Consider the following 14791-nt stretch of genomic DNA (forward strand, 5'->3'; position numbering starts at 1 on the left):
TTTAAAAAATGTCCTAAAATGTGCATTTTATTCCATATCATTATACAATGTTTACATACAGGTATACTTTTAAAACTGCTCAAAAGAAAGTGTGAAAAATAAAGTGAGGCGAATATCGATTTGTAAGTTCCACCCCCTCCCCAAGCTCCACACAAATAAAATACATTTTAAACAATCTCTTCCAAATTTGTGTTTTCTCCTGAATTTATTGAATCTTTCATTTGAACATGAAAAATACAATTGAAGGAATACTCAAGCTGAAATGTTGACCTACACTTATGTAACGAGTCGCAAGTTTACAATTTAAAACCTTCATAAGCCTTTGTTTTACTATGTTGACGACATATCCTTTGTGCTACTGAAATAGAAGGCACAAAGTCCAAATCCTCACAGATCAGTAAAATGCTGATAAAAATAAATTACTGTGCTCAACAAATCCTGACTTGTCAGGTATCAAATAAAAGCCCCCAGTAGAGCTTTTTGATCCAAATAGCACCCTTTACACTGGATCTTTTTTGAAGATGCATCATTCTTGTTAAAAATTGTGGTTGGCACTTGAGGTGGGACGCTATCTGACACAGCCAGGATTCTCCCAAAAACTAAGCACTCCAATCACTGAACTCTCTACAAAGTGTAGGTAACATTTTGTTGGGAAATGGCACATTTAAACCATAATGAAATAGCTTAACCCGCATACAGCTTGCCCTTTTTGGTGTTTCCCTGACCCCTGCCTGATAATTGAGCTGATGTTCTTGTGACTGTGGCGAAACTAAAATAAAGACATGTTTATGGGGCTTCACGGCAAGCAGGTGTAAAAATAATAACAATGTGGTTGCTGCTAAGAAGGTTTTCACATGTTGTTTAACTCCAGTAAAGTTTGATCCAGCATCTGATGCATATTAAGGTTTTCTTCTTTGGCATGCGCCACTTTCTCTGTTGTGGGATCAGAAAATCAAAACATGAATAGCAGTTCTTCAGAGGCACTGATTCTCAGAACATGAAGGCATGCAGTGATCATTTCTAATTAAAGGCTCAGAAGGTGAGAAATATGCATGATCATAAATACTGATACCCTCGGAGAATACATCTAGAAAGAATTTCAAATTAAGAGAGCAAACAGCAAGCAATACAGCTTTAGAACTGTTTGCAGGTGCATCTGTTAAGAAAATGCACTGCGAACAGATGAGATTCTTGTATGTTCTGGAAGCTCTTTGATGCAAGAATGCAGGACAAGGAACAGAGGTTTTGTTTGTTTGTTTTAGGTTTTTGCTTTGTTTTTAAGTAGGGCAAGAAGAAAATAATTAGGTTCTTTGGAGATCCATACTTGAAATTCAGTGTAATTCAGAACTTCAAAAGAACAAACAAGAAATAAAACCAATCTTCTTCTAGTCAAGTGATTTTTAATAAATGTATTTCTTCTACAGCTTAAAAAAATAAAAAGTTAGTAGCTTTATGTTGCATGCACATTTTTATAGGACTATCATTCAACACACTTACATGATACAATAAATAAGCACAATGCTATAGAATTGCATCCTACCAGAATCCAGTAACAGTGACTTCACACTAATGCAGGCATACCTTTGAACAACTGACCAGGTAATTTTCAGGTGGAGCTTGCATTCCTAGCATGTTTTTTTTTTTTTTTTTTTTTTTTTCCCCTCTTTTTGTCAATGGCTTTTGTTTTTGCCCAATCCATAGTAATCCAAAATTAACGCACTGAAGTGTCCAGACAGCAAAACAGCTGTAAGTAAATTCTGTGCTGTTTTTGGAATAGGAATCCTGAACACTTTCCTCTCACCTACTTTCCAGTAAAGCTCTCAGGGATAATTCTGACACCAACAAAAAGGTGGGTCTCTGCACAAGCAAAGCTCTTTTTTTTTTTTTTTAATACTGCTCGTTAAGTCCTCTGAGTGTTTACTGAAGTAGAAAGAAGTTATTACTGCCCAGTCACATTAAGAGCAAACTGCTCCTCTAGTTTAGCTGTGCATACAGATAAACAAAAGCCTCATCAGAAGGAACAGTCTATTTTTCCAAGACAAAATTAGAATTTAATCCGTCAATATACCATGTAATCAATGGCCTGAAAAGTCAGTTTCTATGTTTCTTGCTCATTTCTACATTTACTGATTCATTCTCGAGGAACTTTTGGAAGAAGCAGTTTTAAAATAAGTTAACAACATAGTCACACTACTTTAATCCTCATTCAATGCCAGCTTTAGTTCATTAGTTAGGCGACTGTTTTGCTCAAGTTGCTGGTAGAGTTGGTCTGTACAGGCAGCAAGCAGGTTAGAAGGAAAAAAGAGGCAGAATGAAGACAGATTAGACAGAGAAAACAGATAAGTTAATAAAGAAACTGGTCACACCACAGACAGATCAGTAACAGAAACATTTTACCTTTGCTTCTAGAATCTTAGTAATTAAATAGCCACCCCAAGGAATGGCTATTGCAGCTGGCAATGGACTGGCTACCTCTCCTCTACAGAGAACAGCTGTGCAACAAGCAAGTGTGAATAGAAGAGCTATGGCTACATTCCTAGAAGAACGATGTCCTCCTTTAATCTCTACAAACAATGCATGGCAGATTGGTTTTATGAGTGCCAATTCTCTTTGTGAATAATTCAAGATGTGGTGGAACCTCATCTGACAGCTGGTAGAAAGCAACAGTGTCATAATCAATCTAACTAATGGCAGGAGAGATGCTGATAGCATGAACTGCCCTTAGGTTTCATTCTCATTATACTTCTACTATGGAATTTAACAACTGAAATGTTACTTCTGGTAGTGAAACATACGGTTATTATTGCTATAAACACACTCCAGTATCTTTAAACTGTCAAGTGGTACCTCATAAAAAAAAATCAACTCCAAAACACTCGGTGAAAATGAACAGGATGGTTCACTTTTATAGACAGAAAGAACACCCACAGTAATGTTGTGACAGTGAATTTTAGTTAGCATTCTGCAGAATGAAAGCAAGCTTTGTGAGAAGTTTTGACTATTTTTCCTCAAATTGTTAGTATTGATCTCAACAGTTTAGATTCAAACTGCACTTCTAACTTCTTGATCCTAGATTTCTACAGGAAATGACTGGTTCTTTTCCATAAGCTTCCTAGCAGCTTTCACAGAAATCATCTTCCCCACAGAGTCTGGTCACAGCAGCTCACAGCTACAGCACAGCATGCACAGTGAGCTGCTCTGCAGAGCCTGCCTGCACCGAGTGACAACAGCTCACTTCTCCCCACAGCCAGCTCAGTGGGAGCAGGACACAGTTCACATTCCTATTCTTGGACATCTGGATTTCTGTCTCTCTTATGAGGATAACATTAGACACTAAGACATACATGTAAAAAATCAGAGACCTCATAAATAACTTAAACTCTATTTTGTTTGGCACAATGTATTTAGTTGTTATTTAAACATGACAACAGAATTTCAATCAAGAACTTGATGCTTACCTTCATCACAGAGAATTACTCTCTTGATGTGAGGCAGAAACTTCCAGTATTTCACAACATCCAAAATGAGACTAAAAGTCTCAGGTCAAGTGTGGGAAGCATTTTCTGAGAGTACTGTAAGCTTTTAACTACTCACACACCTGTGGCTAGGCCACAACTATCTTACTTGGAGGAAGAGCCAAAGGTCTCTGCACGGAGCCACCTCAGGCAGAGCGAGGTGTCTGACAACTGGCATAGATCCCCTGGAGCTCAGCCTCAGCAGAACTACCCCTGTACACCATGCAGTCCAGGCAAATGAAGTGCCAGAGCCTACCCTGCACTTGTGTCAACAAGACACACACACCACTTGCTGCACACAGCCAGCCCTCGCGGGATGTATGAAGTTATGCACAGTTTAGGTCCGATGGTGCTGAAATATGCTACACTGAAAAACCAGAACAGCCAACATCAGTGCAGATGGGCCAGCTATGAACTGTGTGTGCAGCTATCTGGATAAATGTGCTGTATTGCCTGTTTCTAATACCCTGTCTAGCAATCCATCACTCCTACAATGAAGACAGCTGATTGTGTACGTTTGTTTGGTGGGAAGATTTAAAGTATGAAGAACAATCATGAAATTTCCACCTTTTTTATTATTACTAAGCTTCTACTCTGGATTTTACTTTACTTACTTCTTAAGAAATGAGTATTGAAAGGAGTTGAGATAAAAAACCACCGTGGACACAGTAAAACAAACTACAGAATCAGAGGCTGGGCTTGCTGTAGTGTAACATACACTGGCTGAGCTGATAAGTGATGAGTGATCAAATGTCTGAGCTTTCAAATCTGAAATCGGTGTTTGACACTGCATCTGATCCATCTAATTATTACATTAATCGTGAAAAGTTTCCTAGTCCAATTCTGAAACATTTTTCATAAATGAGAAGTCTAAGCTCATAAATCTAGGCTAAGCACAAGAGTGGAAAGCTACAGTAGTCTCTGTGCAACCTTAGATCACACCCTGCTGCTCAAGAGAAGCATAATGAAAAAAAAAAAGCAAGCAAGCAAAATCTTTGCAGAGGAATCCAGGTGTGAAAGAGGGGAACACTTCTTTCTGCAGAACATTCTGGAGCTTTTGATATTGACCCTTTAAATCTTTGATTTAACTCACTGAACAAATACATTTACTTAAAAGCAGAAAGTCTGAATCATCAGAGCTAGGAGAAGATGTAAAGAGAAAAGTCAAGGCCTTAAGTGCTCTCTCAGACATGCTCCCACGACCAAGTGACCCCAAGGCAGCAGTGTCTCTGCAGATATTGGCCCAACAATAACAACTGAAAAAATTCCCACTATATTTGTCATTTTAACTGCATCACAGTTTGAGAAAGGGAGAGAGCACAACAGGTCAGCATTAACCCCAAATACCAAGAATGGGCATTCTCACTGCTAGCACTGCCTTTGCATTGTCAACATTAAGGCAAAAGCATTTCTGGGAAAAAAAAGAAAAGTGAAACATGAACAAAAATGAAATCTCTGATGGCAAAAAGCAAAAAAAAAAAAAAAACCACACAACTTTTTATTTTTTTATTAATAACTAAAATAGCTATTTGAATAAATAAAAGGCAAGGGGATAGCCAAAGGAATACAGCTGGGATGTTTATTTTACATTTAGAGATGTAGAGTTTCTGTACAATAGAGCACAAAGAGCATATTCTGAAACAGGTGCTAGAAAGATAGAGCCAAGTAAGCTAGAAGACAGGACAGTGAACCATGAAACATCCAAAAGCTTGGAAAGATGTTTTATCCAACCCGATGAAGATGTCTTTGGAGAAGTGAAGCAAAGAAAATTATCTGCATAAAAAGAAAAAGTGAGATAAGGTAGGAAATAAAAAAAAGTGCAGTAAGAAGTCCAAAAAAAGCAATAACAGCACAGCAGAATCCAGCATGCCAGGATGACTACTAGTGAAATGCCACACCATGCTGGGATTGGAATGCTATAGCAATTTCCTCATGTACCAGAGGAGGACTACATTTTAAAGCTTGTTTTCCATCAGCAAATATCCCAAATGAAAAGCAAAACAAAACAAAACAAAAAAAAACAACAAAGCCACCAAAAACAAGTTGTAACCTCTGTTACAAAGGAGGGGGAAAAAAAACCATTTGTTCAAAAAGCTGAGCAAATACAGATGTGTTGGTACATAAAAAGTTGCTGAAGAGTGGGAGGGCAGTAATAAAGAAATGCAGGGATTAGAAAGGAAAAAAAAGGAAAAAAATAGTTAAAATATGGATGCATGCAAAACACATTTTTAGCTCTGAGCAAAGCTGCAGTACTGCTGAAAGTGCCAGCTTCCAAAAGAAACACTGGAACTGAATGTCACACCTCACAGGCATTTGAGAAAGCCACATCTCTTCTTTCCCATGCCAGCTGCATGGGGCTCATGCAAATGAAAGGGATGAGCATGGGAAGGGGGATTTAGCATAGCTGACCTCTGCTCAGAGTTTTATGTCAATGTGGGAAAAGATGGTATATATCAAACACCACGTGGATTACTCACACTCCTTGCAAATGATCACTTTCTGTTTTTTTTTCCCCACCTCAAACCCTTTCTCCCCTAGCTAAAGCTGGTATTATCACAACTCTGGGATTTACTAATTAATTACTATTGCCCTCCACAAGATACATACGAACAACCAGCACTACGCTTGTCACCTTTCTGGGTCTAAATCACAAGATGTCCTTACTTGTAATTTAGTGGTAGCAGTAGAAAATTCAACTGCAGTGGAATTCAATTCAAGCAGTTCAGGAAATTTAAGATCAACACAATCTACTCTTATTAACAGAGCTAATTCTAAGTCCCTCTGAAACTTCTGTAAAAGCTTTGGCAGAATAAAACCGTGAAGGCAAAAGAACACCCTCTGAGTGCAGCATGTGTTGAGATAACGACTGGCAAATTCAAAATGATGGTAAAAAATACTTGAACAGAGGTCAACTAGAAGGATAAATACAGAGCTACAAACAAATGGCAACCACAGGATATAAGAATCACTGATGCACACTGATAAAACACACATGAGCTCATCGATTAGCTTACAAAATCACCATGAGTATTTACCAGGCTTGGCACGACACCCACCCACACTCAGCCACAGTAAATAAATGGTTCATGGTATTTTGTACATCTAATCTCACTAAATAATGCATCTCCCACTACAAGGGAGTATAATTTCACAAAGCCAGAACCACACAATCAATGAGGGCAGAGAAGCAGGCACAGGCACAAGCTGGAAAGACATTTACATGGAAGTCATATCGTTGAGAGCATGGTCCAGCTCCTCGCTGATGGCTTTGTACTTCAGTTTCTGAGCATAAAGCTCATCTACAGTCCCCAAGGGAAGGTAGAGGTGCACAAGAAAATGGGAGTGTGATCATGGGATGGAATGAGAGGGCAGTGGTGTGGGATACCATCCAAAAGCAGCAGGAAAGGGTAGGAATGCACAGAAAGAAGCGTTGAGGCAGACAGGACAACAAAAAAAACAAAATACAAAATTAGGAAAGAATAAAAAAACAACAGTAAATAGTTTTCTGTGATAAGTTCATTAAACAGCACTGCCAGTGGACAACCTGTGATTTTGGTAAAACAAAGCATAGAAGGGAAGGAAAATCTGTTTCCTTGTCCTGGAAATTTGTTTTAATGCTCATCAGAAAGGCACACAGGAATTGCAAAAGTGAGTACCGTGGATAGGAGAGCTGAAAACAGGGCTCAAGGAAGATGCTAACTGTTTTAAGTACTTAGCTTTCTTCTCTGCTTCCTGAAACAGTAACCATACATTTCCCACCTGCTACCTAGCTATACTTCATACTCTTTATGTGTAAGCCTGCCATGCCAAGGTAATCAAACTACATAAAATCCTAGATTTGATAGAACACATTGAAGTAGTAAGCTCCATATAAACTTTAATTACCAAACTGCTGAATTATTTTCTCTGGAAGGAGAAAGCACATTCAGCTGCAGTTCTGAAAGATCTATCAAAACTTTAAAACAAACTCCATGTCTGTAAATGAGGTGTCCTTCTCAATAAGTATACAATCTATTAGCTTTACTAAAAAACCAGTAACTGTTGTTCTGCCCTGCCCTTATCAGAACAATAAATTAAGTCAGCTTGCTACATTTTAACTATTAGAAAACTAACACAGTTCTTTACCAGCTTTTTGGTAACATGATACTATTTATCTCATAATTTACCCTATGTATTTATATACTTCCAAGCAGAAGCGTGTAAAGCAAAAAAATGAAGAGTCTGGAAAAGACCAGAGAAAAAGGAACAGGCGAGAGCAAAACATTTCACCAGAAACGTTTAAGTTATCAATGTATTTGAATGGGAAATCGTTTTACCTTTTTTACTTTTTAAGTAGACCCATTTATGTAATCTGGACAGTTTAGGTGAGTAGGAGTTGGGTAGTGAATAAAACCAGGAGAATAGAAGACCTGTATCTCTTTAGTAAGCACAGAAAACAAAGATCCATACCTTCTAGATCATCAATGCTCTTCTCCAGCTTGGTTACTGACCTCTCAGCAAATTCAGCACGGGTCTCAGCCTGAAGTCAAGATCAATACAAACAATTGTAGGAAATACACACATGCTAGTTACAAATAGAGAAGCAACAATTCAAAGGAAAAAAAAAAAAAAAACGATGAGAAGAAGTAGATTTAAAATAAAACATTAAGATGATGCTCCTTTTTATGAGATATTCAATAATTAACTGTTCCCAAAGGGATATGTTCATCCTTAAAGAATTCAAGTGTTTTTTATATTAAAAGAATCAACATAGAGCTGTTATGTACAACAGATCTCCCAGTACAAATTTTACCTCCTTCAGTTTGTCAGTTAGAACTTTAATCTCCTCTTCATATTTGTCTTCTTTCTGTGAGTACTGTAATTAGAAAGAAAACCACTGCTATTAGACCAGGTATTCTATATATATAAAACACCACTCTTCTAATAGATCAACTGTATAAAAGGGAGTAATATGGGCCTAACTAGATTAATTCCACTTATCAGACTGTGATTGCACACAACTTATTACAAAAGCAGAATTTCCCTGGAATTGTATTCTAGCACTACACAGTGGAAAATGAGCAGAATTTAGCATTACAGTTTTGAAGAGGAATAGTATTTGGAGAAATTAAATGTTAGCACGTAAGTGCCATATTATATAAATAATATTTAACTCTTATAGGCTACTTAACAGAAGATTTATTCAAATAATACCAATTTATGTGGAACCAGGTTCTGATAACTACTTAATTCATATTTGACTGTAAGTCCAAATGCTTCTACTAACAAATGGCCTTGCTGAAATGCTGAAAAGTGATCAGCATATTAAAAAACATAACAAACCAAAAGGCCAATCCAGGGGACAGCATAAGGAACACGTTCTCATGTAAGTCTCTAGCCTACCTTCTCAGCCTGAGCCTCCAGCGACTTCAGGTTGTTGGTCACAGTTTTCAACTCCTCTTCAAGCTCAGCACATTTGCTGTTATTTCGGAAGGAAGGCAGGAAAGGGGTGGATGGAAGATTCAGTCAAGCAAAAGAAACAGAAGGAAAAAAAGGGGGGAAAAGATAGAGAAAAATGAAACAACTACAGAGCAAAAGAACGGCCTTAAAAGCAGCTGAATCCATCACAGACTGAAAGCGACTGTTTACGATGCCAAATTCCATTTTAAGTGTGCATTTCAACAATGGCCAGACGTAAGTTATTTACAGTCCTTGGCTTACACAGAAATATTTACAAAGCTTTTACAAATAAGACAGTTCAGCTTCTTTTTGGCTGCATAGGAGACCAGTTTTAAAGGTAAAAAATGAATTAACAAAAAAGAGACCAAAGAAAACAACCAAAGCAAGATGCAAGGAGTAGAGAGCATAGTGAGGATTTATTTGCTACTGAGTGAGCTAACTGGCTATGGAAGCTGAAAGACTCGGGTTGCAGTTAAACCTAAAAACTGTTTATTAGTATCAGTACCTTATCCTCTGCAGCCATTAATGCTTTCAAGGATTGATCCATTATTCTTAACTGTTCTTCCAGCTGTCGGACTTGGCTGTTAGTGAACACATGAAATGCACAAAAGCCATTCACAAAATCAGTGTGCAGGTACAGCATGCAGTGACAAAACACACGCGCACACATACAAACACATTTACTTCAGTGTTGACCATTTATTTCAACCATTGAAGAGCAAACATAGCCTTGAGCTGAACACACAGTGTACTGCCAATGTTTCCATGCTGTTACAGTTTCTGTCTTGTAGCACCTCACAGGATCTCAGGGACAATTGCACACTTACCTTTCCGATAGTTCAGCACGTTCCTCAGCCCGCTCCAGGTCACCCTCAATGATCACAAGCTTACGAGCCACCTACAGACACAGGCAAACAACAATCATGGATATCATTTTATTGCAGCCAACACCATCTGACCCTAGAATCCAAAGTGTGGATAAAGTACTCTAAGCTGCTCCCTGTGCCCCAAAACTGACCTCTTCATACTTGCGGTCGGCCTCTTCAGCAATGTGCTTAGCTTCTTTAAGCTGGATCTCTTGGATTTCCATCTTCTCTTCATCCTTCTGGGCTCTATTTTCAATGACCTTCATTCCTCTGAAAGAATGAAAAAACCCCAACCCAGTAAATAAAAAGTTCAGAGCTTGCCAGTTAATTTTCAGTTCTACCACTGACTGGAGTGTGTCTTTCAGGCAGATGTATTACAATGAATGAAGCACATCAGGCACTTGATTCTTCACACCCACCATCTAATCCTGTGTATTTACACCTCAGAAGTTTAAAGGAAAAGCAGCATGACTTACAAAGAAAGAGAAGTTAATTTGTTTTAACTCTTGCCATAATTCAACTCTGCCCAGAAACTCAACCACTTGACTATCCTTTTTTCTTTTAAATTCCTGGAAAACTGTTCTTGTAGAAAGATAAATAAATGGTCTTGCTTCTAAAGACCCAATAATATGACTGAAGACACCTGTATTTCTAACATTCACCGTGAGATAGCATACTCCAACTCCTGCAGGACTAACAGATATGTTTATGAGAAAACAAATTCCCATGAGTTTTCTCACGTCAGAGTCCTAAAGCACTGACCCAAAGCTCTCTGCACTCTGAGCAAGCAAAATTTAAACTCCTCCATGATAAGAAGTACAGTGAATTGCCCCCTCCTTCCACACAGATTTGACTCAAATTCTCTTCACACTGTCTGCGAGGTAGAAACAGATATGCAGAATACTTTGGATTCTTACCCAATATAAAGTACTATGAAAGTTACATAAAATATTATTTGCATTAGTAGAAGATATCTTTTAAATCCAACAAATCTTGAGTTCCTAAATGCGTCTGGAAATTCCAGCCTAAACCTAAAGGAATTTATGTGATCTCTCTCCTTTGTTCACCTTCAAGCACAAATCTTAACAGCAGGAGAACCAAAGCCTTTTCTAGCACTGGTTCTCCATGTAACATTTTCTAACCACAGTACAATTAAGAATCACTCAACAGCATGAGTACACATCAACTCTGTCACTTGTCATTCAAATACAGAGGTCTGGACTGGGTCCAACAATTTTCCCAGGAAGCAGTATGATATAACAAAAGCTCTAGCCCACTCTATCTTATCTTTACAGCTGAGACACGAACAAGTATTTAAGCCTGTGTGTGTATTCTGGACATCCCTCTAGACAAGCTGTGACTGAAGACTGTGTGACTGAAGTCCAAAGGCAGAGTGCATGACATATGCAGAGGGACATAGGAGTGGTTTAATTTATTTCCCTAACCCACACCCTAGCAATTACCACCTTTGTCATACAGACAATCCAGCTAATCACTTTCAAAAGTAACCCCACCCACCTTTCACTCTCATCTGCAGCCTTCTCAGCCTCTTCCAGCTTCTGCAGGGCAGTAGCCAAGCGCTCCTGAGCCCGATCCAACTCTTCCTCAACCAGCTGGATGCGTCTGTTCAGGGAAGCTACTTCACTCTCAGCCTAAGCACAGAAGAACAGAGGTTAGATCATAACAATGCACGCATGACCCTCTGCAGAGGATTACCCCATGTACCTAGTAGTGCTATTTAATGGCACTTCAATGGCTTCTGTCTTCATTCACTAAAAGTCCATAGACAGAGATGTGCATATCTTTACAATGTTTCTTTTTTATTAAGCAGATTAAGAAATGTGCAACTTATACATAGTCGTCCTAGTCCTGCTCTAGCACAGTCCCTAAATATGTTATCTTATTAGCAGACACAAACCAATCCTTACATCCTTTCTTCTTTCCTAGGAAATCAGCAGAAACTATCACAACCCTTACATATTACCTCAAATCCATTACTTTTGCCATATTTAGATAATAAATACTTATAATGTTACCTCAAGTTCCATAAAAAGAGCTCAAAGTAGGAGTGCAAAAACATACTTACATCAGCATCTGCAATGAGACAGCTCCTACAGGGATAGCCTAAGAGCATTTAGGCACCTCAACACTCACAAATGTGAGTTTTGTTTATAGGCAAGATACTCAGTAGCTAACAGGGTACCAGCAGAAGTTACATCTTGGAAGGGTCCTGTTAGCAACAATTGCTTAAAACATTTCATCCTCCTCTGTGCTGCCAACCTCAGAACTCCCCCAGATCCATCTCTCCTGCACAACATATCTGCTTATTCCTTCATACAGTAACACTCACAACGTGTCTACCTCTTATTACAAGCCTTTACTTCTAACATTTTCAAACCTACACTTCTTAAGTCGCAGAATACCAGCCTTTCCCTAATCATTCTGTTATTAAATGTTATTTCATTCTAAAGAAAGAACAAAAGCCATAAATTAACTATTAATCTAAATAGTTAATACTACCAGGAATAATAGTTATTTTGAATTAGTACTGAAAATGATCTTGCTATATGTGAGGATGTGCAAATCTGAATTTCCAGCAGGGGGGGAATTAAAAAACAACAAAAAACAGGGAAATCTATCCCACAAAAGTATCAGTTTGATGCTTTTCTTTTCTAAAATGTTTAAGGAACTGTTGATATTTGCTTGTTTTATTGCTGCTGAGGTACTCAGATACAGCTGGCTACTACCAGAATTCTGTTGTGCCCAACACCAGTAAGAACAACTTAGGCACTACAAAAGCAAAACAACCTCAGAGAGCAGTAACACTGCCATTGGAGTTGCTAGCAGTAACAGCAACATCTGGGAAGCAAATATAAGTATCTGAACATTCATGGGTGCTGGGAGTGAGCACACTAAGCCAGGAGTGGAGGAGACTACATTCTTACGCTTCCATATCAGCCCCCAAATTAAATCTTCACCTAGCCATGTAATCAAGCAATGGCATTCCAAACCTGCAGGTTTCAGGCTTTGAATAGTAAGAATTTGAACCTTTAGAGAAACAAAGCAGCAGGGGTGGTGGTAGAAATGTCCTTTCATTAACGTTACCCTTGGGAAATCTGTAATAGTACAAGTTAATTATTATCATGTCAAGACTTCTCATCACGATAAGCACACAGAATATGCTTAGAAACACTGGGTGACTAAAGTTCGAGTTTTTACTTCCTGCTCCACCACCAGTAATGTGCTGTGGGTTTCACCAACCAACCTTATATGGCCCCACTCACCCTTCCGCGGAGCAGGACTTCTTCCTTATATGGCAAGGAAGGAAAGAACCCCAGTGACATTAGGGGCACTCCCACAGCAAATATAACCTACTGCATTTTTGACACAGCACTCAGACACCACATATTTTTACAATGAGCGATGACATGGGCATGTTACAATTCCCTGTTAATTGCTACTGCTGTAAGAAAGACTGTTTTCCAGCTAATCATACAGTTGAAGAAGGAAAATCGTATTAGCAAGACAGCCACAGCCTGGTGAGACACAACCACAGTGACTTTTTGTAAAGGCAACGGCTGCTGCTCACAGACCCCATACTTCATCGATCTGGTTTAACAACCACAAGTTGTGAACTGTGATATGCTTTGGCTGCAGTTTCAGCTTTTGCATTGTTTGCATATCTGTACCTTGCGCAGGAAGAAATAAAATTAAAAAAACCCAGCAACAGCACTAGCCAGTCACATGCCATACACATACAGCACTGCACTAAGGGAAGGGTCAGGTTCACACCTCAGCTTGCTCGCTCCATGTTCTCACAGCCTCCCTCAGTCATGCAGAAATACAGCTGTGACAGTAAAAAAAAAAAAACAACCTGGCAGTAAGAAAGAAGCACAGGTCAGTATGTATCCATGAGTTCATTTTTCTGCATTTGTTCACTAAAGTGCTGATCCTCTCCAAACAAAAACTTTGTGCCACACAAACATACTGTGCAGAATTCCGTACAATCCACGTAAACCTGCTGCAGGCAACAGACTGACACTACCCTTAAGGATGCTAAGCCTCACCCCACAGTCAGGCTCTCATGGTAAGACTTCACAGGCAAGTGGGATTCCCTCCGGCACTGTGCCTTCTGCACCCAAAGGTGTCATCAGCACTCCCATGGCAGGGACACAGCAGCTAACCTAGTTTAGAACTATGTATGTTGCTGAAGGCATTCTTCACTCACAGAAAGTAGTTTAGAAAACAAATCCAGCTTTCTTTAAGACAGAAACCCTTACAGGTTAATCACGAAATCACAGAACTGTAGGGGTCAGAAGGACCCTCTGTGGATCTCCCCATCCAACCCTCTGCAAAAGCAGGTTCCCTACAGTAGGCTGCACAGGAAAACATCCAGGTAGGTTTTGAATGTCTGCAGAGATGACTTCCCCACCTCTCTGGGCTGTTCCAGTGCTCTGTCACCCTCACAGTAAAGAAGTTTTTCCTCACGTTCATATGGAACTTCCTGTGTTGGAGTTTATGCCCACTGCCTCGTCCTGTTGCTGGGCACCACCAAAGAGCCCAGCCCCATCCACTTGACTCCCACCCAACAGACACTGTTAAGTACTGATCAAATCTCCCCTCACCCTTCTCTCCGTACTGAACAGCCCCAGATCTCTCAGCCTTTCCTCATAATGCAGATGCTCCAAGCCCCCATCATCTTTGTGCCCCTCCGCTGGACTCTCACCAGCAGTCCTCTGCCTGTGGGGACCCACTTTCCAGATCTGCCCCACGATGTGGAGCGATGCCTTGCGATGCGATCTCTCACTCAAACAACATTACAAAGGCTACGTGCACTGCCTTGTGGGTCTGCTTCACAGCTGCACGGGTCAGGAGTCACATACGGTGCTCCTCTGCTCGAGCAGCTCTGAACGCTCACCAACACCAGACACTGCTTTTTTAAGCTCGCTGCCCAGAACACGAATAACAAAC

At 39.6% G+C, this 14791-nt stretch overlaps 1 protein-coding gene across 16 annotated transcripts in view; it reads right to left on the bottom strand.

The window, feature by feature from the left end:
- The window catches only part of TPM1 (tropomyosin 1), an 18743-nt gene continuing 3952 nt past the window's right edge, over nucleotides 1–14791 (bottom strand). For 4 of the 16 annotated variants that reach the window (XM_085234032.1, XM_085234038.1, XM_085234036.1 and 1 more), the window contains 7 exons: nucleotides 11339–11472; nucleotides 9973–10090; nucleotides 9782–9852; nucleotides 8898–8973; nucleotides 8308–8370; nucleotides 7965–8034; nucleotides 1–933 (listed from right to left, as the gene is read on the bottom strand). In XM_085234032.1, the coding sequence (XP_085090158.1) occupies nucleotides 851–933; nucleotides 7965–8034; nucleotides 8308–8370; nucleotides 8898–8973; nucleotides 9782–9852; nucleotides 9973–10090; nucleotides 11339–11472 (615 nt within the window). In that variant the 3' untranslated portion in view covers nucleotides 1–850. Of the gene's footprint in view, nucleotides 934–1664; nucleotides 2270–5010; nucleotides 5289–6731; nucleotides 6815–7964; nucleotides 8035–8307; nucleotides 8371–8897; nucleotides 8974–9459; nucleotides 9536–9781; nucleotides 9853–9972; nucleotides 10091–11338; nucleotides 11473–14791 lie in introns of those variants that run through there. The other 12 variants (XM_085234041.1, XM_085234040.1, XM_085234044.1 and 9 more) reach the window with 7 other exon arrangements.

Source organism: Meleagris gallopavo, chromosome 12, assembly GCF_905368555.1.
Source record: "Meleagris gallopavo chromosome 12, MGAL_WU_HG_1.1, whole genome shotgun sequence".
NCBI classification, from domain to species: domain Eukaryota; kingdom Metazoa; phylum Chordata; class Aves; order Galliformes; family Phasianidae; genus Meleagris; species Meleagris gallopavo.